Source organism: Melanostigma gelatinosum, assembly GCF_949748355.1.
Source record: "Melanostigma gelatinosum genome assembly, chromosome: 5".
NCBI lineage: Eukaryota > Metazoa > Chordata > Actinopteri > Perciformes > Zoarcidae > Melanostigma > Melanostigma gelatinosum.
Genome location: NC_136638.1, coordinates 13,264,788 through 13,290,574, shown reverse-complemented (window position 1 = coordinate 13,290,574; position 25,787 = coordinate 13,264,788). Strand labels below are relative to the sequence as shown.

Sequence of the window (25,787 nt, the reverse complement as noted above, 5' to 3'; positions counted from 1 at the left end):
TTTAACTGTTGCACATCCACTGTTTTTTACACCAAACATCTGGCGTGATCTCCACTGAGGGCTACACAGACTGACAGACTATAGTTACCGTTGACCACAAGTGTAATGTTGAGCCTCCTCTCCAGCGCGGCGGCACTGTTCCTCAGCACCACCGCGTACAGCCCAGAATCCTCCTGACAGACATCCTTAATCTCCAAAGCATGGTTAAGGTGCATCCTCATCCTTTTCATCCTGAACTCTGGGCGCTGGTTTATCTGCTTTCCATCTTTATACCTGGGCACAAAGCACAGCTGCTACATTACAGGATACGCTCCAGCTGAACGAATCTGTAAACCTAAGGCCTAGCTATGCATTTGGAAATTACCCATCAAACTTAATACACCAGAGTCTCATCTCACCATTGTGTTTCGGGTGTGGGGAAGGCAGACACGTTCACTTGTAATTTGAACGACTTCTGGCCGGCAGTTACCTCCACCACTTGTCCGTTTCTGTAGTTGAGGCTAATAAATGGCTTTTCTGTAAAAGAGAAATTCACATATTTACAGTCTGAGTCTCAAAACCAAAACGATCCACCAAAAATCTTCTGAGCATCAAAGACTCGCCCCCTGTAGGCTTAAGACTTGAAATGTCCAAAGAAACTTCTCAAATCACTCCTCCGCATCGTCACTTTATTGCTTTGCCAATTAATTGGATTAAAAGGAGTGGATATTTCAACACATTTTCTTGCTGTGACTCTGGGTCACCATTGGAATCAGAGCCACTAAATATTTGATAGAGTATTCATTTTAAAGCAAGACTATATCATTTTTTGAGGATATAAATTGTTAATCCTTATAAGTAATAAAACACCCCTGCTCAGTTCAGCACCATGCTAATACGCTTAACTAAGATGGTGAACATGGTAAACATTTCACCTGCTTAAAATCATTACGTTAGCATCTCGTCAACATAGATTTAGTCTTGGTATTATGTACAGATACTCACAATTAATGTGATATTCAGGCTAACAGACAGATTTTTGTGAACAACAGGAAGGCCACGCAGTAAACGGCACTGTTCTGAGCCAGTGCTCTGCTTACCATAAACTATGACCTGAGTTTGTTGGGTCTGTGTTGTGTCCGTGGTGGTGAGGTTGCAGCTGTATGGGCCAGTGTCTGTGACGTTGACACTGCGGATGGTCAGGACGCTAACAGCCTCTGTGGCGTGAGACAGAGATTCACGATGGGGCTGAGTGTCCTCCCAACTGTTGGGCTAGTGAGGAGAAATGAAACTCAGGTTTTCATTGAGTGGTGCCTTTCATCGTGCGACCAACCGATGCTGATACGTTACCTGTTTGCGAGGGTAAGACCACTGAATGTCCACTCCAGTGTCAAACTCCACCAACGCTGTGCAGTTCAGGATGAGGGCCTCCCCCACTATCAGCTCGACTGGGTCCTCAGGAAACAGCTTGAAATCGTAAATCTGACTTCCTGTACGGGAAGAGAGAAAAAGGTGGGAGGTAGGGACAGAGGGACAGAGGGAGGGGAGACAGTGAGAGAGGTCATGGTGACACCGTCAGCAGTTTTCCCTTCCTCGCAGGACCAGAGGAAATGACATTCCTTTGGACCAGAGGAGCCATCCTACTATTAAGACGGTTGTCACAAGCTCGCACTATTTTCGTGCATGTGTCAAGCCATACATCAGTGAAGGAAATTAAAGTGGAATACAGAGAAGCCTCAATTCAAGATAAGACAGGAAAAGCAAGAAAGCTTTGGACACTGGCCCAGTGTCTCTGACATCCTCTCTCTGCGGTCTCTGGAAACAACATGGGGTTTACAAAATAAAACATACGCTGGTGATGTCTGTGCAGCAGACTGTCATCGGCTGATTGTTTAAACGCTCCATTAGCGCTCGGAGTGAAGACTCGCTCTGGGTTTCTCTTCCAACTGATGCTGGCTGTTACTTTTGGCCCGGCAGCGGTGGGTATGGGTTTCCTTTCGCCCTCTAATGTGAGAGGTGAATGATCTCACACAATATAGCAAAGAGCCTCTGGGTCGCTCAGTGTTCAGTTGCAACGAGTGGGAACCTCAACGTGCTGTCTCTTCATCTTAGTTTCCTGCAATTGAATTATGCCTTCCCTCTCTCTTTTCTTTTCTTTTAATTCTGCTGGCATAATGGCACACGTCCCCGCATTAAAAAAGGGAGTTGTGTTCTTTCGAAGAAAAGACATAATGAAAGAAAATCCTTCAAGTTGTTAGCATTAATGCGTAATTGGCACACTTGCTGCCATGCAGAATGTCCTTGTTAATTTCCCTTTCAACAAGAGTAGAGCTTCAAATCTAATTTAAATATTTGCACTGGGTAAGTCATGTTTTTGTAGCTGCTGTAGTTAAGGCCTGTATGATCCTCAATGTTTTTGCTGGAACACAAGAGGAGACCGAACCCTTTAAACCTATAAAGTGTGCGTTTACCTGTCATGTGGATCAGGTAGCTGGTAGATTGATACTCTTTGCCTCCCAGCGTGGCGGCACACGACAATCCAATGATCATCGGCATACTGTCCACAACCTGTCTGGGAATGGACCAGCCTCGCTTGTTGTCCCATGTCATCCCGCTCTTCTCCAGAGGCGTGGGATACTGAGATGACACACATGAATTGCTCCGGGTCAAATCGTAAATGAAAGCATTGACAGGTTCTGTTGGAGGAATAGAGTGTGAGTGAAGTCTGTGATGAGTACAAACCGCGTGGAGAGTGACGTTCAGATCCGGCACTGTGACCAGGCATGGCACTACGACGTGGGTGGAGGAGCGGGTAATTAAAATAGTTCCGAAGTCATTCTCGGGGCTGTAACTGAGGAAGGGATGTTCGGGGTCTGGGTGCAGATAGAAACAGGGAGCTGTTAATAAAGGGTAAGCCTGATTCCAGCCACGATAATAGTTACCTATTACAGAGGTAACTTCAGGAGCGGACAGCCACATATCGCAAAGCCTGATAATGACCCCCAAAGACACTCATTGTTTGTGGAGTTCATCATGATTACCATGTAATGCAACAGCTCAGTCTGTCCTCACACAGTAAATAGCATTAAGAACTGCAATTATACGTCGGAGAGAGAGACAGATAGCCGAGGGGTTTATTCCTCCTATAAACAGTGTTACAACCCCCCTAGGCTGTCCGTTAGTGGAAGAAATCTCTTTTGTGTTTCTTTAAACCTTGGCGTTCCCCTTTTGATTGTCTATGACTCAAAGATACTGTTGCTAGGGGACTCTGGGAGACGGCAAAGCAATTGTGTCACCAGTTTACATTGCAGCTGTTATCTTTACAAAACCTCATATTCCCACAGCATGAGCACACTATTATAAAAATGCTTATCTCTCAGACAATACCAACGACTTTCTGAACAGCAGCCAAAGATGTTGTGTGACTGCTGCCTGCTTTTGTTCTCATTTCTTTTTTCTCACGATAAGCCTACTTTTTTTGTTCTGCGGCACTCAAAGCTATGACTTCAATCATCTGCAAGGCCAAACCATAGTTCCCATCGTTTATATTTCTGCCCCGCGGTGTTCTAAATACACACAGGCAACAGCAATAATACACAACTCCTCGCAGCTTGAGTTCTTCACAATAAATCACTGCAAGTATTAGAGTGCAATCGGTTTCCTAAGAGAAGCTGTTGCGCCCGGGGCAAGAAGAGTTTGCAAAACCATCATGAGCCTGGGTATGAGTGTGAAAAGGTGCGTCTCAGAGGAAGTGATTGTGTATTTTACATGAGCCTGCACTGCATGTGTGTGCATGTGTGAGTGCAAGTCCATGCACATACAGTACAACCATGAACGCTATAGTTACGCGTGTCCTGGTGTTTACGTGATCGTGTGCAGTAGAGATGGGGTAAAGGGGCGACGTCTGCCTGTCTAACTCAATCCACATGCGTCGCTTTTCATTCCGCCACATGCTGGGGCTAATTTATGGCTGCGATCTCATCTGCTCCTGATCAGCCCCCTGGTTAGATCTGTGGAAATTGTTTTGGCACCTTGTCAGAGGGGATAAACAGGCATTTCACAGGAGTGGACTGGTCAGCAGGATTCCCTTACATGACAATCATGTGTCTCTCCCACTCTCCCTCTCCACTCCTCCTACACTTTTCTTTTTGAGCGAGGTGAGCAAAAGTAAAAAATGCAACCCCTCACTGACAAGTGCTGAAGTTGGTCTCAAAATAAAGAAAGTAGGAGTGATGGCTCTGAATACTAAGAGAGAAAACATTGGTAGCAAAACCAATTTTATTGTGCAGGTCCTATCAGGTTTGATGCATGAAAAGTCTCACGTGAAGGTGAATAAAAGGTGAGCTGCTGCTATATTTCAATATGAACAAATGAATAACATGTTCTTTGTCTAATCGGAAAAGGCACTAAGCTGCTAATTCCTATCTCTATCAAACACTTTGCATCTCTAATTTCCGAAAACATAAATCGCCCCAGCTTCCTGCTTGTTACTGAGGCAACAACTTCTATTTCTATATAATGTCTTTATACTGTTTTGATGTTGAAGTCACGGTCAAAAAACAGATCTGTTTCAGTGGGACGTCTATGCAGTTTTGTTTTACTTGTGAACCTCCCAAGGAAAAGAGAAACTGAAGACGAAAGGGTCCACACAGCCAAGCCAAAGCGCTGCAGACCTGGTCAGGGAGAGATGAATCATGCTCTCTTTAAACACAGAACAAGTTCAGAGTGTTCCGACCATTGATGGCATCTCTTCAGGTAGTCCACGTGTAATTGGAAAGATTACCCAAAATGTAAACAAGAAACCTCTACCTGCATGCATGTCTTTTATTGTTGTCTAGCTGTGTCTGAGTGATTCATGTGTTTCACATACTCTGTATGCTTTTATGTTTTGTGCCTCTGACGTGGATGTTTTTTAGCGTCTAAACAACTACAGCATAATACTGTTTTTAGTCCATGTTTTAACATAGTTATTCTCACTTTTTTTCATTGTTTGTCCACGCATTGTTAAGTGTCAATATTGTTTAACCTTTTAACTTTAATCTTACATTGTTTTTAGGTTTATTGTGTAAAATCGGCCTCTTGGGACTACAGATGAAAAATAGCCTTTTGGCTAACTCTGGCACATTTGCAGAAATGTTTTTATTAATGTGCACTGTCCCGTTCAAATAAACCAATAAATAAAAATGTTTTAAAATAGGCAGCAAAATGACCCACAAACTCACTACTATGTGAAATGGATTTCTGTACAGAAAAATCGAACTCATGGTTGGAAATAAGGAGTTTGGTCAAAAAAACTGCCAAGGACTTTTCAGTTTCTTGCATCAGCATAGTGTATGTGTAGGTTTGTGGGAGTGTGACTCACCCCTGATGAAGACATAAACGCTGACGGCAGTGGTGCCGACAATGATGGCCTTGACATCCTTGTAATAGCAGCGATAGTAGCCCGTGTCTTTGGCCCGCGCCCCGGTCAGGTCCAGCCTCTTGCAGTACGGCCTCCCAGGCTGCCCCGGACACTCGCTGAGCAAGGCGACCCTCTGACCGGGGGCCCTGGTGGTCGACAGCTGGGCCTGGCGGTCGGTTAGCTCCTGTCCCACCAGAGTGTGATCAGGCCAGGCCCAGGCCAGAGTGTGCTGTCCCCTGAGGAGACATTAGGCCAGGACATGGAACAAATTTAGCTTCAGGGTGATAAAACATCATCCATAAGCAAGATTTGAAAGAAAGGGATAAGGTTTAAAAAAAAAATTTCAATGTACGTATGGATACCTGATTATTGTTTTAAGGCCGACTTGAAATAACACTATTTTGGTGTCTGTATTATTGTCATTCTTCCAGTCACAGAATAATTGTAAAAGATGAGAAGTGTTTGTGTGCATGTGAGCGGACACCAGTGTGTGCATGTTTGTGTGTGTGTGTGTGTGTGTGTGTGTGTGTGTGTGTGTGTGTGTGTGTAATGCTGTAAAATTCTCAGTGCGTCCACACATCCCTGTTCGCTTTGTGCTTTGTCACATAAATTCAGTTATGGTTGGTTTATGTTAACCCGGAGGCTTTATGAGCGAGATTGCGTGGAATCATAATGGATGCCTGAAAACTGATATCAGCTCTGCTTTCACCACCTGCCTCCACCAACTGAAAATGCCTCCATTTGCAGACAGTACCATTTTAAACTATTTATTTTCGGGCTGCAACTAAGGATTCAACTGCTGATTATTTTCTCGATTAAAATGTTTGGTGTGTCGTACGTCGCTGTTTGGTTTCATACTGTAGTTCAAGACACAAAAAAAAGAAACAAATTCTCACATTTGACATTTATGCCTCAAACGCATGATTGGGTACAGTTGGAGAGTACTAGTCTATATTTTCGAATGACCCTATCAGGTTGTGCAAAGTTCACTTTTCAAATCGACGTTATTTTGTTTGAGGGGGTTGGCAAAATGACAGAAGACTGTACGATGGTTCAGGCAGAATGACAACCGAAAGGGCAGGAAGAGACTGAAATACCTCTGAGCAACAGTTGAATAAGAACAGACGAAAAGAATAGAAGAAATCAAAGGTTGGTGAATAAAACTGGAGGCGTAGCATCCAAATGTGAGCAGACTTTAATAGGAAGAGGTTCCTGTTTCGTTGTCAAGTGCACAAACGTGCAGGTTAGAGGTCAGCACTGTTGGAAATGGATCAGGGAAACATCAGCTGAAAATACTATGCACTGACAAATCACAGTGCAAACCTATTCAAGCTAACATCTGAGTGGACTGCAGAGGGCCCAAAGATAAACGGTTTCCAAAAATATTTAGAGCCCAATTACAGCGTTGTAAATCATCAATGATTGATGATCACTTATGCTTTGCTGGACTGGAAAACAATTTCAAAATCAAAGAGTATTTTGGGGGAAAATGGTACCAATATTCTTCGCTATCATTAGTGGGGACAGTGACTAAATGGAAGTTTTAATCATAATTCTTCTTCGTGACAAGAGATATCACTTGTCAAGTAAAGTATCTAAAATTTGTACTTGAGCAAATGTAATTACTCTCCACCACAGCAATGTATAGCAAACTTCTGGCATCGTTGGGTCATTATGATGAAAAAATTAGAAGCCTGAATGAACAAAACAGCAAGTCACTCCAGCACACACATCCACAAACCTGCATGTAATGGTGAGGGTTCCGTGGACTGGAATCACTAGGTCTTCTTTGGAGCAGTCGAGGATGGGCGGAGTCATAGAAAAGCCAATCACCAGGCCTGAGGGAGCGAACAAAGCAACTGCATTAGATTCATGTTGCACAGGTTCAGTCAGGGCCGAGTGGTTTTGACAGAGCGGCTGGTGGGCTGTCAAATCTCCCGAACACATCAGGAATCTGAAATCCAACACGACAGCGGCTCAGACGGCACGTTGTTCATTACATTTACAAGCTGTAAGGCACTCTGTCCCTGACGCTGAGAAACACCCAGAGAGAGAAATCATGGCCCGCTCGTGAGGCGGTGCTGCTCGGAGCGCCTCACTTCCACCTCTGAGAAACAGCCCAACGCCACCGTTTGTGTTTGATTCATTACCAACGCATTCCCTTCTCTGACTTGTGCTTGGTTAATATGTCCGGCCTAGAATGCCATTACAGTCCCGGAGTCCCCTCGGGGTGCTATTAGCGCTTAGTCAGACTCCACACCTCCAGTCTATCATATATATAAATGCCACCAGGACTTGTGCCCCACCTGGATATCATATAAAAACACACACCGAGCGATAGCACAGGGCGTGTGAAGGTGGAGAGGCTTTCTTTGCATTCATGGAAGCAAATGATGACCATTCTACACATCAGACTCAGTGTTTGTTTTTTAAAATCAATGTGATACGTGAGCAGTATTCAATGTATTAATGGTGGCACTTTTCCAGCAGAGCCAACAAAGCATATTCAAGAACAAACACATCAGCAAGTTAAACACCTGAAAGCCAACGTTGAATATTTTCATATTTGAATCATTACTCCCTTTTCCAGGCCAGACAAAAGACTTCAGCAACAGAATGATTTCACGAGTCGGTCGATTCCGGCTGCCAATCAAAACCCAGAGCTCTGGACAGCTGTGATTCTTGTCGACAAGCCTCATTCCTCCAACACATCCTGCTTACAGGGAGCACAATAGAGCAAGGTCATTCTCATGTAAATATTTAGCTATTCGTGTTTACAGTAAAGGCTGATCAGCTTGGGTTCCTTCCAATCCTGCAAACAGACTTTGAGTGGTCAGTCTCGAATACAGTACAGCGAAGGTACGTTGTTAGAAACATTAACACGACAGGTCAAAAGACATCGACTTCATTTTATCGATCGTCCTTCGTCCCTTCTTGTGTGTTGCTGCTTCCCAGAGTGACTTTACTTAAACACTCTCCAAATCAAAAGAGGAAAGTGATTGCTTCGCTTTCAATGGAAAATTAGACGGCAGGACAATAATCAAGGCCACTTTTCTGCTGCATTTTGTTTTCAACTTCTACTCTGAATGAGGAATAATTCCTTAAAGTGAATAAAAGGTATGCACGAAATATAAAGAAAAAAATACATAAAATTACATTTTGCCAGGAACTTTCAGACAGGTGAAGTTTTTACTGTTAAATTTCCCTTTTAGCCAAAAAAATGTCAATGTCATATAATTGTATTCTGTTTTTTCAAAAGAATAAACATTTAGGCATTTAAGCATATTTGCTTTCTTGCAACGAGATCAAGAATAATAAGAAAAGATCAAAAAAGATCAATACCACTTTCATAACTGCCAGTGCTCTCATATTTATACAGTTTTAAAATATATATATATTGATATACAGTCTATAGATATATGTATATATATATTTATATATATATATATACATATAATCACCATATATATATATAGATATATCTATATATATATATACTCGTGCTGGGCAACGATTCAAATATTTAATCGCGATTAATCGCATTGTTATGGCAAAGTTCAAGAATGAATTCAAAAGTAGTGTATTGCGCACTTTTATTTTAAAAGTACTGCTATATGAACAAAAGGGCGATAAGATTTGGTTCACGAGATGCAGGCAGCATGTTTTATACTTAATGTGAATATAATTCATACTATGTTGGCATCTTATTCTGAAAACCGGATGTTCGTCTGAAGAAACCAGATGTTGTCTCACGTTAACCTTTCCGCTGACTTTCAAAGTCCTTCGCTCGCTCCTGATCTGTGCCGTTTAAATGCGTTTACCGTGAATGTCAGTGCACTAACATGTAAGTGTCTGCTGAGTTGACCACGGAGATCTGAGTGTCTGCTGACTTTACCGCAGCGATGTCCACTGGTCTCCAGGGACAGCAACAGCTGGTGCAGCTTCTCTCTTTATTTTTTTTCCCATCTCAAAAGGCTCAAGGACATACACACACACGTTCACACACACACACGTTCACACACACACACACACACACACACACACACACACACACACACACACACACACACACACACACACACACACACACACACACACACACACACACACACACACACACACAACTGACTATAGGATGTTTGCTGGATTTTATCCCACTGTTCTTGTCATCCTCTTGTTGTTATGTATATGTATTGTCTGTTGTCTCTCAATTAAAAAATAAATTAAAATGAAAATAAATAAAAAAAATGCGTTAACGCAAGATAAAATAATTGTCGGTGTTAATTAATGAATGCGTTAACGCGAAATTAACGCGTTAACTTGCCCAGCACTAATATATACATATATTTAATCAGTTAGTTTAATCCAGATAAATGTGCGTCATGGAGGCTGTCTTGGCCTGAGGTTTCTGTCGCCCGGCAATCTCACAGTGATGACAAAACTCGGGATTCCTTTTTGTGTGAGGATTAATCCAACAAGATAAATTACATGCTAATTAGTAAGCTTTAGGGGTGCTGTTAGGCAAATTCCATAGATTTTTCATATCAAAGTCTGTTTACAGGTTTAGGGGGGAACTTCTGCATATGTGGGGAACGGTTCTATAAAAGCCTTTAGTGTCTCCAGAGGGAGTTGTGTAAAGTCTGATAAAATCCGCTCATCAGATCTGCTTGAGGCTATAGCGCTTCGAGGCTACATTAGCTGCTATTTGCATAACAGACCCGAATCTCTGGCCAAACTGTCGGCAGTCGAGTTGCATTGTGGGTGACGCAGGCGGCAGTTTTTGAAAAGGAAGAAGAATGCGTGCAGATAGAAATGGCTCTGCTGCATCGATTTCTGACAGTAAATGTGTGGAGTTCTCTCTGAGCCAGTTCTAGGCGATCTACTATACAGACATGAGAGTAGCATGTACCTTCTCATCAGTCTCTCAGCAACTACTCCTGTGTGCTCTACTACGACTGCTGTTAACCTTCTTACTTTCTTTCATGCTAATAATATATTGATTCACATTTCAAATCATTGTTCATGTCTGCTGGGGGATCACAGTTGACTCAACAAAACCACCAGGCAACGTCTGTTTCTGTCTACGCTCGGATATTGAAAGTGACATGCTAATTTAAAACCACAAAAAAAAAGCACTTTAAATGTGAACGAGGGCAGCTAACACCGCCATGCTGACAGAAAACAAACATGTTACGCCGCTGAAGTGGGAAGTAGTGGCAGTCTGTCATCATTCCCAGGTTGGCTCCCAGCGGGGTATTCCTTCCTTGCTCTTTCAGAGATCTTTAACTCTGCCCCAGAGAGGCAACGTTTTCCCAGCATATTGTCCCAACCCCACCCGTCCGCACCACAACATAGCTTAGTCCACCCTTCCTCACACCTGAAATGCTGTAGGCCGTGTCAGAAAACCCCCCCCCCCCCCCCCCCCGAAGAGCTACAGACAAGGGGAAAGTGTGAAAGGAAATCCCTGTCAGGACTGCTAACATCTTTCACACTCACTTAGAGACGAGAACAACTGCTTGCTTCAATCTTTTGGCATAGCTGAGAGATGAGCTCTGGATCCTCCGCACCTTCCTGTTAAGGTTTCAGACCACTATGGAGAGCAGACCTGGATGTTTCCCTCTCAGCTGATTCAGAACGCTGCAGCTCGAGTCCTCACTAAGACCAGGAGGGTGGATCACATCACCCCAGTTCTAATGTCTTTGCACTGGCTTCCTGTCCAACAAAGAATTGACTTTAAAATCCTGCTGTTGGTTTACAAAGCACTGAATGGTTTAGGACCAAAATACATCTCTGATCTGCTGCTACCTTATGAACCATCCCGACCCCTCAGGTCGTCTGGGACCGGTCTACTTTCTGTTCCCAGAGTCAGAACTAAACATGGAGAAGCAGCGTTCAGTTTTTCTGCTCCACATATCTGGAACAAAGTCCCAGAAAGCTGCAGGTCTGCTGAGACCCTCAGCTCATTTAAATCAAGATTGAAGACCTTTCTGTTTGCTGCTGCCTTTAATTGAACCACATTCAATTCATATATTAATCAATTTCCTGCATTTCTGCATTTTACTACTGTATTTTATTTCTTGCACTGTTTTTTTAATGTTTTAATGAATGTTCTTAATTGGTTTTAAATCTCCTTTTCTTTTGCCTTATGTTTTGATGCTTTTAATGGTTTTATGTGAAGCACTTTGAATTACCTTGTTGTTGAAATGTGCTATACAAATAAACTTGCCTTGCCTTGCCTCTCGCTATGGAGGACATTCAAATGACTCAGAATAATAAAGACACTTTTCCATTGTTTACTATCATTGTGGTTTCTTTTAACCACAACTACAGACGCTACCTTACACTAACTAAGTAGTTACAGTTTCAAACCTCAACCATAGAGGTGGCCGATTAGAAAAACTGTATATGACTGTCTTTTGTAACTTTTGTTATGTTTTTAGAAGGAATTACGTCACCTTGTCAATAGAGATATCAGAAAGCACTCATATGGTGGGGCTGGGCGAAATGGCCAAAATATTCTACACGTCGATAAATTTACATCACAACGTAGCAAATAATCCAATAAAGAGTCCATATCAAACAACCACATGGTTTTGTATACTATTTAAATACTTGAAAAATAAAAGGTATTTTGCTCATTTAATTAAGAACTGAACTGCAAAATAATCAGATTTTCTAAGAGAGTTCAGTTAGTTTGTGCTTGCTATAATCGACAACGTGTAGACACGATGAGAGGCAATACAGGCTGCTTCCCACACAGATTCTACCTTCCACAAAGACGTACGCCATCAGAATAGTTTGAAAGATAATAAATTATACCCATCGTCCGAACATAAAACAGGACAACAAAGCTGTATATATATATTCCACAATAAACACAACATGGGGACATATAGGTGTAATCCAGTGTACAGACGGATGTGTCGGGACATGATTTATGTTACTGAGAGATGAGCAATGAGCTCTGAGATAAATCGCTACTGTAGCTGAGTTTCAATGACGGATGCTTCCCTCACACTCAGTTGAGAGATCGCACGCTGACAGACAGGATGCCGATATTTTTGAAATGTCATGACTGACTTGCATGCCCTGAGAGACAAGACATCAAGATGTTGCCGGTGTATTTCGGGGAGGAAAATCTGAAAAAGATGTATCTACGACAGAAGGAAGATTTGAGCCCCTGCTGTTTGAAATGCTCAAGTACAGTAAGATGGACTGTTATGTCTATCACAGCACAGCAAGAGTGTCTCACACCAGAGGGCAGAGGACATTACGCCCACATGGAGTCAAGCTAAAAGCTCTTTGAAGTCGAGACAAACATTTCACAGATCATTCAAGCTGATTTAATTCATGACAAATGGGCTGGTGTCCTCCGAGCTCAGCAGTCCCGACGCGGTCTGGGCGAGTTTGAGGCTGATGTGCCCCACGTTACTTGTCAAGACTGTGGATCTCTTACATACTATATCACATGTCATCCTCAGCGGCTCTCTCATAACTGCCGAAGGAGACGCTGCCAAGTCATGCTATAGGTTACAGAGGGCTGCTGGCCAAAACAGCCACCGACAACTCAGACACTTCAGACAGATGGGAGGTATCGGAGGAAGGGGGTGGTTCTGTATGGTTGTAGGTGACTCTCGCCCCCATGTTGCTCCAGGACCTGCTGGCTCTTTCCCTCATGTTTCACATGTTGTGTGCCATATGTCAATACCTTCCATATGGATGTGCAGTATAATGTGTACACTGTGTTTCCAAACTGTGAGACACCAGATATGTCATCCTGTCAGCTGCATTAACGATTTGAGGAGAAAAGATATCATCCCCATTAGCAATTGTTTGCCCTCCTTCAAATATAATTAAAAGATTGTTGCTCCGACGTAGGGCCATGTGAAGCAAATGCCAAAGAAAAGCAAACACATCGATTCATACGAGTTCGTGGCTGATAGCACATATATCGTCATGATAATAAACACGTTTTTCCAGCTGTGACCTTTCATGCTGAGTTTCTTGACAGATTGTTATGACTGTGATCACTCAGTGAGCTCATTTATCTTAATGTGCTTTAAACAGTGAGGTGAAAATAAAAAAGAGTCTCCGTGTGTCGTACGAGCTTGGTTCCCAAACGGCGGTTTCAGCCGGAGGAGCGCCGGCACAAACCGACGTGTAGGTGGACAGTGAGAAAGCAGAGCTGCAGCTGTGGACTCTGGTTAAAGGAGACTGTGTTACACTTCTCTACACGAGGCTGCAGCTTCAAAGAGAAGATGACTCAACAGTGCAGGTGAAGTGAGACATCATGTGTCTGTTTACACTTGAGTTTAAACCTTGACTTAGTGTCATTGATTATACAAGAGACTGGTTTTAGCTCCTCAGCTGTGGTTTACGTGCACTTTAGGCCACTGACTTCTGTTCATTTCTGTGAGATATGAAAATCAATCAGCGTACTGTTGAATCCTGCTTGACTTGTATCCATCACAGTTAACGTCTTGGCTGCATTCATTTTTGTCAGTGCTTTGTTATCATTGCAAAGTGAAGAATGATTTGAAAAGTGTGCACTGCACTAACTCATGACAGTGTAACTTTGACAAAAATAAATGCAGCGTTGATGTTTATTGTCATGGATTACATATCACCGGCAGCTTTAAAGAGTCTGATAATCAATTTGTTTTAACAGATAAATACATTAATGGAAGCCAACGGCTGCCTGGAAGGTCAGAAAAACATATTTTAAAAATGAAAACACAGCAGCATGGTCTGTCAGTCTGAGGCCATGGCTCTTTGCGGAAAAAAATGGTCGATTGCGCTCCCCGGGTTGGGAATGAGTCACCGGCCCAAACAAGGGAGTTCAAGTATCTCGGGGTCTAGTTCACGAGTGAAGGTGAAATGAAGCGTGAGATGGACAAGCGAAAGGCAAAGCTCTGGCTTCATCAGTCCATCTATTTTGTGAGGCTCCCCTATAGTCATGAGCTTCGGCTAGTGACCGAAAGAATGAGCTCGAGGATACAAGTGTCTGAAATGAGCTGAGATAAGGTGAGGAGCTCAGAGCTCATCTAAAGGGAGCTTTGAGTAGAGCCGCTGCTCATTCGCGTCAAAAGGGGCCAGCTGAGGTGGTCCGGGCATCTGATCAGGATGCCTCCTGAACGCCTCCCCACAGAGGTTTTCTGGGCACGTCCAACAGGGACCCAGAACATTCTGGAGGGATTATATATCTTGTGTGGCCTGGGAATGCCTCGGGGTTCCCCCAGGAAGAGCTGGAAAACATTGCCGGGGAGAGGGACGTCTAGAACAGCATGCTGAGCCTGCTGCCCCCTCGATCCCGCCCCATGTAAGCAGAGAGAGAATGGATGGATGGACGATTGCATGGTATGCCTCAAAATTGCTTGTATGGCCCATTATTCAAAGCCTGCAGCTAACAGCGTCTGACAGATCAACATGTATGTTTTCAGAATAATTGCTTGGCCTGAAATCTCAAGTGGATGGTGATTGGCTTGTTGGCAACACTCTTAGTCATGTGAACAGGGGGCAGACAGCCAAATAAATATTTGAGCTTGGTTGCTCTCTTTTCCCATGCATTCCAGCTGGTGGTGCAGAGATAAGCAGCAGCTTTGGGTGATTAGCTTCCACCAAGAAAAATCAACATAACATAACCTACAAAGATAAAACACAATGTTTCCAAAGCTGACTCACTCGTTCTGTTATCATATGATTACACATGAACACACACGTTTATATGTAAATCCTGTCTCTGACAATAAATTGTTCATCTGGAGCCAATTTTCTGTTTCAAGCACTTGAAATGACTGCAATGACTTTATAAACCCTGTGATTCAGCTCATTGCATTCACAATATTCAACAATTATTGCAAACATCAAGGTTTGAGTGGCCGAAAAAAAACTTTTCAGGCTTATATTAGTTTGAAAGAAGCAATAAAAGAGAGGGAATGATAAGAGCTTTGGTTGGTTCAATGCAGTTCAGATAAGGATGAGGCAGTGAAAAGAGTTGAAACATGCCAACCATGTGACAGCGGTCATATATGGCTACATTGGACACACACACAGCTGGTCTTTCTGCCTTTTCTGTGCTGCATGCCTCTGTCATGGTGGAAGGGCCAGATGTGAGAGAAGTGCCAGAAGTCCGAATTTTTCAAGGACAATTGGTTCTCTTCACACAGCATGTGAGTCAGGCTGCACTTTGATGGGTCAGCTTCCCATTCCTGCTTGACAGGCAGGAAAGATGTGCGACTGGCTACTTGTCAATTGAAGTGTTCAAACAGCATGCCGGAGGAACATCAGCAGTAAAGCTCTTTATTTATTGAAGGGAGAGGATGCGAAGAGGCGCAGAGGTCTGCAGGTCATTTGCAAGAATTCAGTGCTGCAAAATAAGACGAAATAAAAGGTATGAGAAAAGCTGACAAAAATAATGTCAACCCAATTCATTTCGGACGATTGCAACCTTCTGAAAATATGTGCAAATGCAAGGTGAAGCTGAAGATTCCTGTCATGCTTATATTCTCTGCAAAATCAGTCAAGATGGCTGAGCGGTTGAAGATGCATGGTACATAATTGTCTTATCTCCTTTTTGTCCATGCAGCCAGTGGACAAAGGCAAAATGCCCCAAAATGAAAGGAATAAGTTGACATGTTAGGAAACTTATTTCCAACTAAAAGCTCTGCAGAGTTACAGAGGTCATGATATTTGCTATTTGGGTGTATTATGTGCTTGTTTTGTGAGGAGTTATGGCACATTGAACTGCAGAATTGCTCTTGTAGTGGGAGTACAGTGGTATGTACAGTGCAGTAGATCTTTCACCGATTGAAATGCCTCTGCGTGCAAGTTCATCTCATGCTTTGCTGAGCTCTGTTCATGGCTCATACTGCTGGTTTTGTCACAGTCAGGGAGTGCTGGAACTGGACTGCCCAGCCTATGGAGGCCACCTGCTGACTAAAGATAAATCACACACACACACAGGAAGACGCAAAGCAGCCATTAGGCACTCTGAGCCAGTTCAAAATGTAAAGCTTCTCTGACAAGCAGACAGATACGAGGCAGGAGGCAGTCAAGAGCATCAAAGGTACACATGAGCGCAAGTACGACACACGGCACATTTAAAGCTCGCGTGAAAGGCAGCGCAATGTTTTTAACTGGTTTTTCATATTTCCTGTTTTCTTTATCATGCTTGCGCTTCTCCCACTTCCCCTTTTCATGGACGGTGAAGGAGATGTTGCCGTCAGTTGTTGGGCTCTGATCAGTCACATGACAGGAACAGGAAGAGAGGAACCTTGTGTAAACAAAAAAAAAGCTTTTTCTCAGAGTCTCAGGATGCGACGTGGGAGTCCTTCAAAAAACAGACACGGGTTTTCACAGATATAGGAATTGGAATTAGGAACTTGTGCTGTTGCTTTCTGGTTATATACGCTGTCAAAAACAAATGGGTGAAACTCCTGGAAATGCCAGCTGTGACATTCCTTCAATGGAGACTTAAATAAAAACTCACTTGTCTCACACAGCAAACAGAGAGACAGCAAATGTGATGCCCATTTTTTTAAAGAGCAACGTGTAGGTGACAGAACAGCTACAGTTGTCGTGACCCAGTATCTGGCAAAGGACCAAGGCCGAGGAACTCTGAAATAGCCCCGTGTGTCCGGCGACGGACGGGAGGCCATGCAGGCCATGGAGCAGACCTGCACTCTGGATGTGGAGTCAGCCGGCCTCAGGCTGCTCCATACTCACTCGCTCTCTCTCGCTCTCTCTCTCGCTCTCCCTGAAAGAAATAAAGTCCACTTCCTCTGTCATCTGGACACAAGGCCAGGCCAAAGCCAGGCGACGGACTGACTGGCAGCCCGGCTTTGATTTCATTGTTACTACAGAGGAGGATGACATTCACTACGTCCCTGTCCTCTGGACTATTAGGGGAGTTAGGCCTTTCCAACATCCTGCCAGAGGAGGAGTGCGAAATTAAGGATGCGGCGACAAGCCATCTGGTCCAGCTTCCTATGTTTAAAACCTCTGTCCCTGACTAAATCTTCCTGTATGCCTCACAGGCACACCGGACAACTCAAGCTCTTCCTCCATTTCTTTTTGCATGTCATCATTTTTATCTTTGAGAAATGGTTTCCCCTGCTGAGAGGGATATCAGACACATTCTGGCACTCTTGTAAATGCTTTGTTCTGGCTCCTGGCAATGACATTTATGTCGAGAAACATCTAAAACATCTCACTTAGTACAAGCAAATGCCAAAATGTAGCCAAGTCCACGCCTGCTGTGATGGCCTGCACGCTCCTAAAACTCGTGCTGCGACTGTTCAGAGGCCAAACTTTGAGGAGCCCTATTACTGCTCTTGTTACCTATTTCCTGGAGATTCAGGTCATAAACAAGTCTTTGCTGCCGTGTCAGATGTCCCAGTGAAATAAATCACTGCGGAAGCTTAAGTTGCCGTTGAAAACAAGGGAGTGCCAGGTCAACAATTATGGTGCTGATTGCCTAGAGGGAGGGAAGATGGCAATTTCCGCAGGCTTTGCCAATGGACTCTTTCCCACGAACCTCAAGCGACCTCCAATCCCAACGCAAGAGGTAGGAGTGACCGATGAAATACTCTACACCTATACGCACGCATCTGCCTGAGGCTGAGTAGCAATTTGAACGTAATAGCAATGGAGGCTCTCGTTGAAATGATAAGTGCTCTAAATGATGCTTGTTTCTTAGCAACGCAAGCCCTTTGGAGTGCTGTTGTATGTAACAGCCACCGTGTCCCAGGATCCAGTTTCTGCCTTCAGAACGTGTGTCGGGTGATCAGCCAACAGATAGATGTCACAAAGCAATTTCTCTCTGGTGTCTGTCAACGCTATACTGACAGTAACTGTTCACCAGCTTTTACAGATGCTGAATCTCATGTAATCGGCCTTGCATTAGCACGTCAAGAAAATGTTTCAGCACCTGTCATAAACAGCTGTGTGTTCAAAATCCCTAATTACTCCGGAATGCCTAATTTGTTGATAAACCCGCCTCCCTGTCAAATGCAATCCGATTCACCAAGATGTAAGCTGAGCAGAAGAATGTGCAGCAGTCCTCCTAATCATTTCCCGTCACAGCGAGCAGCAGTGACATAATGTCATCTTCTTCTCGGTAAAAGCATTTTTTAATTGTGCACACTACCCATTCATGCATATGTTAATTTACTTATTGAGTTGTAGCTCAAGTGCTCACAAAAATGCATTTGCTTGATGGCTGCAGTATGAAACTCAGGCGTATGTGACCATGATAGAAAGGACAGAGAGGGAGGCAGAGAGAAAGACAATCAATCGGCTGAACCTCCTGTGCATGGTAATTATTCCGGTTGAGTGTTTTAAGAATGCGAACAAACTTTGACATTGTTGGAGCCTGCTGTGTGATAATATGCTTTATCCCTTATTCAAATCATATCACATCTCCCCGCTCTCTATGACGGCCAGCATTTCAGCCTGCCTTCGAGAGTGGCCAACTATTAACACTTTTTATTACGTCAAACAAAACAGCTCTTTTCTAGCACAACTAAGAGTCTGAAAACGGGCTAGCAGCTATGCAGGGCTGTACTTGGGCACAGCGTTATGTTAAGATGCTGGTGCATTTGCTTATCACCACAAAGCACAAAGTCTAGCTGTGGCTGATGAGAACGTCATTACAGTTTTGCAGGTAGTCAGTCAGAAACCGAAATACTGAACACATTTCAACCTGATTATGGCGCTAGATGAAAAGTTAAGGGATTACCGAAGTTTAACAATTCATCCTGAGAGGAACATAAATGTCTGTGTTTATTTGATGGTTGGGAAGACATTTCACTAAAAAACACACATGTTAACATCATGGTGGCTCCAGATGGAAGGTCAGGGGATCACCAAAGAGGATTCATCCTCTGGGCACCATATCTGTAAAGCTTATGGCAATCAAGATACTTAACTAAAAGACAACAATGTAAACCTCACGGTGGTGCTTGGGACAAAGTCCAGGGATCAACAAATGTGTCGGATTAAATTGAATGTCCGTATGAAATGGCATAGCAATCCGCCCAGTTGTTGAGATATATCAGTCTGGACCAAAGTCGTGGAACGGCCTGCGGAGACACATTGCCACACCTAGAGCCAGGCAGCTAGCGTGCAGCTAGCATTGCTAAAAACTGGGCACAGAAAACATGGAGGGGTCAGAAATATGAAAACATAAATACCACAGATGGTTTTCATCAACTATCTAACACCAACTCCGACACATATTTGGCTTTTGCTGCAGATTCCTGGTGTTGAAAGAGCTTATCTCTCAGCTCTAGTCATATTTGGGGTGTTGGCGCTTTAGCATGATGAGAAAGTGAGTGACCAGACATACAAATGCCCATGGGGCCTCGCTACTTCATGCCAGTGATGAGTGAGGCACCGGACTCCCTATTTATTTGGACTTTACTGCAGAGAGCTTCCCACACGGAGCAGCAGCGGCATTCCTCTCACATCCGAGCTGCTCTCCAGCTGACAGAACCAGATATGCCCGGACAGACACCGAGGGTCCGCACCTCAGAATCTGAGAACCTGAGATTAGCGCAGAGGATAGGGGGCTATTGTTGGCTAAAACAACTCGACCTCTATAAGTGGACGACTACAATAATACCCAGAGTTGAGAGTCAAATTTCTGGGATGATCTGATCAAGCAGAGGTATGCGTACAGAAAACACTCTGCTAACAGCAACATCAACACTCTGCACCCAAGACACAAAGTAAGCCAAAAACCATTCGGCTCCAAAGCTCAGCTTTAGAAAAAGAAGGAAAAACGACATTCACTGCTTTCATATGTGACTGGGAAGGTTTTCAATAGCCAATTATGCTTCAACAAAAACAAGGAAATTAAGAGGAGATGAATCAGTGATTCACAATTCATTTCAATAGTAGATGTCTTCTTTTTTTTTTTTAAAGACAGGATTTCTAGCTGGGTAATTAATGTTTAGGAACTACCGTAATTCAGACCAGAGACATAGCGTGACAGGAAGATGGTAGAAAATGGCTCGGGGTGAAACCTTGAAGCTCCAGCAATGCAGCTGCTGCGTAAATGATGACACCCGCCCCCAAAATGACAATGACTTCTGGGCTGGCTCGCTCCGAACACATAATGGGACAGTGTGCTCATCATGCTTGCATACGACTCCAAATCAGTAGTGTTATTATGAAAGATATTTGGGGGTTAAGAAGGTTAAGAACAGACAAAAGATGAATTGCTGCGTTCAAGGTGCATGCTCTCTATTTTGGAGATGTGTCATGCTCTGCGTTCATGTTCATTACAATCTGAAAAGGTGGTGGGCCAGCACATGGCCCCTGTCTCTCACCGCTCCACCTTATTGTGGCACTCTCACAGTTACATACTGTGAGGCTGTAATTGAATTGAAAGCCTCCAGGATAGTTCTGAAATATTTAGATTCCCCTTTATGTTGAGCATCGACTGAGAAAGGTGGGGGGCTCTGTATGGTCGAACTAAAAGTGGCAATGAGTCCTTCAACAGGTAAGACCGCACATTCGCCAATGGGAACATCAGGTTTGTGTGACGAGACGTGTCAGTCATCGTGGACTCATGAGAAAAAGACGACAGACGAATTCGGACTCAATTCGTCGCACATTACAAAATCTATCATTCCCATTACTGAGGGCAGTGATTCCCCTTAAATGGACTTTGTACTGCAATTAGTCCCCATTCCTCTCTGGAAAAAGAACAGCCACTGTTGCTCTGTTCCTACAAATGTACATAACCCACCCAGCACAGCAGCGAGCGCCATCCCTCCACCCCGGAGTCGAGATTCAGCCATATGGTGACTGCCCCTCACAATCCCCTGTTCTTCATGAACAGCTGTTCCACAGCAATCAGTGAAGAACAACTCAAATATACACATTCAGTCATTCAGGGTAAAAATGCAAACAATCTCAGCCACACTGCCAGATAACAGAGTAATTCAGGGGGCCTTGATTCAATTATTTGACACGACAACAATGTGCTTCAGATTATTCAGTCTCAGTTTGAATGCATTTCCTAGACCAACACACACAAGGGACTAAAAGCACTTGTGGAGGCCGATCACGCTGAGAGTAACCCCAAAGTTCTTCAAACAAAGTTGGTTTGTACTGGACGCAAGTGACATTCTCTCACCTTCCTCTGGCTTTGCACAAATACTATTTCATTAAAAAAAAGACCACTCTGACCCCCCTCTTCCTCCACATGTCAGTCCAGGCAAGACAGCTCTCCTCCCACTCTGCCTCTGAAATGTGACCTCCATACAAGTCTGGTAAAGTCACTCAGATTTCACATATTAGACAGAATCTTACATTTATGTTCCTTCTTCTGAGTTTAGCATCATCAATTAACAGCTGCCTCTTTGTCAAACACAACAACAGCATGCCTCCCCCTAGTGCCTATCTGCATGTAGACTTATTAATTCTGTCCCGTATTGAGAAACAAAAACCTCAATCAGGTATGAGTGATAAATGAACATGAAGAAAATCCGCGCTGCACTGACTGCAAACAGAAAGGGGTTTTCAAAGCAGACTATAACCTGGAGGGATTTCATGTTTTTGGATTGAATGTGGTGCATTAGTTACAAAAATGTAGAAATATCCCACTCCATTTACAATGAATCAAACAGAAAACATGTATAAACTTAAGTTCCACTGCAGATTAACGCGAATACAACTTTTGCGACGCTGGAAATAAAACTCCAAACAATTATTTCCCGAAAGTCAGTGTCAGCACAACACTGAGCTCGACCTGTCCCCTCGTAAAGAAAAAGGGACGCGCTGAAAACGTTCAGACTCATAGAAGTCTCCTCACCTGCGGCGTATGCTATTCCAGTCAAAGTCCGACAGAAAAGCGTAAAGTCTGTCTTCATCTCCAGATCTCCGGTCCAGACGCGCAGAAGCTTGAGCGCTGTTTATTATAAAAAATGAAAAAGAAAGAAATGAACTCGTTACATTTAATACTGCTGGAGACCGCGGAGAGGTGGTTTGAATGAATGTCCGTGGGTTGGTGGGGAGACTCAGGTGAACCTCGGCCAATCGATGCCTTGTCTGTAGCCTACTCTGCACAGAGAGGGCAGAGCCGAAGTGCTGAGGAAAAGGGGAAAAACAACGTCTTTTCTTCAGCCAAAAGGATGGACAAGGCACTCAATGGGATTTAAAACGATTTCCCTTTCCTTTACTCGTGACAGGAGCGCATGCACACTCGGCCATCCAGTGCATAAAACAAACTGAATTGGAGGGGTGTGTGTTTGTGTGTGTGTGTGTGTGTGTCCATGACAAACTCCCTTTCCTGCAACACCCCATTCATTTCACCCTCAGGCTTAAAGACCCATAGTGATCATCAATGACATTGTATAGGCAGCAATGCCACTGATTTGTTCAAACACTAAGTACAAGATTGACGTACTTGTACTTCATTTGAGTATTTCCATTGCATGCACCTTCCACTACATCTGAGAGGCAAATATTGTACTTTCTTCTTGGTCACATTTGTCTGAGAGCTTCAGTTACTTTTCAATCCCCCTTGGATTAGATGGAAAACACGTCATCACAAAGGGCTGTTGTTCTGAGCTCATGGAAAGTTTAGAGATACATGGTTCTCACAGGACAGCTGCAAACATATGATGATCTTATCGAATATGATGTGTGGCTGTATAGATTAAACTAGCCAACAGTGTCTGAAGGAGTTCAAAGAAACTCAACCATAAACATCTGCAGCAGTAAATTGCAACATACACATTAATGCAGCGTTATTATTAATCCAGAAACATCATATATAATCGTAAAAACACTCACAGGGAGAATTTCACTGCACAATGAGAACTTTTACTTTTGACAACTGAGAGTAAATTTGACCCTAACTCAAGGTGTTGACTGCAGGACTTTTACTTGCACTGTGTATTGCTACTAAAGTAAAGCATCATAGTACAATGAGAACGCCACAAACGGCTGTAAAGGAGCTGTGGATTTCCGTTTCTTGCTTTAGTGCAGAACGGTTTGATTTTCCCTTCATGGTTTCCCTTCAAGCCATTTAAATACCTCCTGATATCCAATCAAAAGCTCATCAGATAATCCCAATACCATCAGATTTTCTGAAAGCCACCACCGGAGCGCAGCAGTATGACCAAGGAAGTGCACAAAATACCACAGGAATATTAGAAGACGATTACATGATATGTTCTCCTTTGGTCGGCTGTCTTTCATCGACAAAATAATATGTCTGGCATCCAATTCTTCTGACACCATAAATATGCAATTGTATCTGTTCGGGGCCAAATGTCGGCCATTCATTTTGAGTAGGAAAATGATCTTCTCTTTCTTCCAAACTACAGCTGAGCATAGGTGCCTTGGGAGTAGCTCACTATCAGGAGTGTGTAATTATTCTTCCGAAGGGTCAGATGCAATGATGCCTCCAATAAAACTAAACTGCGTCGGGTTCTTCCAGCCTTGTCTAAACCCTGTTAACCCCCACCACCCACACACATCCCTCCTGCTCAGCGAGTGTGGATGAAAAGCATGTACTAAGAGCACAACATGCCCACAGTGAGCTGCCATCAGCCTGTTCTATTTTACACAGAGGGATTTTGGAAATTGAAAACCTGTGTGGCATGCACTCTGTGAAATCATTTTTTTAAAAGTCAAATGGAGTGCCAGAGCTGTGAACTTGGGTGATAGAGCACGTAGATAGCGTGTCGGATGCAGCTGTGCGTTTCATTTATTAATCGTCCCAGATGAATAAATCAGAAGGACCAGCAATGCACATTCAAGCCAGTGTAATCAATCAACTGTGCCGTAAAATCAATAGCATGCTTTATCTCCTCTTGGAACATTGCAACAATAAGAACACTAGTGTACTCCAGATTCCTTCCTAACTGAGCCATCAGAACTGTTGAACACTGACCAAACAGCTGTCAATGAGAAAACAATGTTTCTTTCTCAACATGATTATGCTGTTACTCTAGAGGAGTTCATGGAGAACCAGACATCAGGAGTGTGCCTAATAACAGGGAGTCAAAGGATCATTGCGTGTTTTTGTGGGCATGTGGGAATCCACCTATCTGACCTGAAAGCACAATGTTGTGATTGAATGGTTGTAATTAAAATGTTCCCCTGGTTTCAGCCCCGCAGCGCCCTCGGCTTCAGACGAACATAAACACACTAAATTGTGTTGATAGCCTAACCAAGCTACGTCCAGGGAGTTACCAAATCTCATTATGAATATAAAACAGATCATTTCAGAGAGACGTGAAAACACTTGAGCCGCCAATGTAACAATAAACTGCACACATAAGCATCCAGGCGAGTCATTCAGACACCCAGTGATAACAAACAACAGCCCTCATGCTGGATAGCACCATGGCCCCTGCTGTGTCAGACGAAAAGTTTTCAGTTCAGAATCCCGCTGGCTCCTGAGAGACAACTGCGGACTCAAGGACCCGTCCTTGAAGTGCCAGCACTCCATCCGGCCCATCCTCGGGTCAGGAAACACATTACGGACCCGCAGCTACTATAGGAAGGATGTGGAGAGCGCATGCTGCCCCGCTCGCTCTCTCACTGAAGTCAGTGCCCATGGGCCTGTGCACAACACCGCACTCTGCCAAGCCACTATAGCTGTCACTGTTGAAGAGGGTCTTTGTTGTGTTTTGATTGAGGCAGCCAACATTTCACATCAGTTGTAGGTCGTGTTCACTATCGGTGAGCTGTTATGGCTAGCTTTGTGCCTAGAAGAAGGAGCAGGGCTGGCATGAAAATGATTTACCAACGAACTAGCCTTAAAAAGCTAATGTGCTGAGTCAGTTTAGAGCAAATGGAATCTGGAGCTTAATTTAAACAGAGCATTTCTACACAATCCGAACCTAATTTGAAGCTGTTTTAATTGTTTTTCGTTGGCACTTGAGGGCAGCAGAACCACACAACGTTAATATATTATCACCATATAAAGCTGATATAGCAAATGTGTCAGCAAACGGTAGGCTGTTTGTATTCAGCAGATACGGAGAGACATTCATTTGGAGTGGTGTTTCTGTCCACCAGACGAATGTAAGTTTGTTATGCACTCTCCTTTTAGTTCTGTTTTGGTCTCCACCAACTCCTGATGAAAATATCGGGCTCCTTCGTAGCTAAATGCGTCATGTTCAGCAGCTAGTGCTGGGCTGGGCAGGTAAGGTACAGTGGGTTTTAGTAAAGGAATACTTCACCCACAAAATGACCATTTGTATGTGGATTACACACCCCGGGTTACCTTGAATTCTGAAGAAAACTTGCATGCTTCAGCGGCGAACGAAGAATCAAAAAATTGAGAAAAGTCTTCATGAATTGAAGTAATCGGAGGCCATGTTTCATTTTTGCTAAAACTTTATTTAAAACATTTCAGACTGCGCAAGTGTGAGACTGGATA

The 25,787-nt window shown here is 43.6% G+C and overlaps 1 protein-coding gene across 1 annotated transcript in view; it reads right to left on the bottom strand.

Moving 5' to 3' along the window:
* The window catches only part of flt4 (fms related receptor tyrosine kinase 4), a 37,497-nt gene extending 14,991 nt beyond the window's left edge, over window positions 1-22,506 (bottom strand). Inside the window, exons 1-9 of the mRNA XM_079268783.1 lie at window positions 22,203-22,506; window positions 7,122-7,218; window positions 5,342-5,616; window positions 2,722-2,852; window positions 2,451-2,616; window positions 1,330-1,469; window positions 1,080-1,251; window positions 399-516; window positions 89-273 (exon numbers count right to left, since the gene is read on the bottom strand). Of these exons, the coding sequence (XP_079124909.1) occupies window positions 89-273; window positions 399-516; window positions 1,080-1,251; window positions 1,330-1,469; window positions 2,451-2,616; window positions 2,722-2,852; window positions 5,342-5,616; window positions 7,122-7,218; window positions 22,203-22,260 (1,342 nt within the window). The 5' untranslated portion in view covers window positions 22,261-22,506. The remainder of the gene's footprint in view (window positions 1-88; window positions 274-398; window positions 517-1,079; window positions 1,252-1,329; window positions 1,470-2,450; window positions 2,617-2,721; window positions 2,853-5,341; window positions 5,617-7,121; window positions 7,219-22,202) is intronic.
* Between the last annotated feature and the right edge of the window lie 3,281 nt (window positions 22,507-25,787).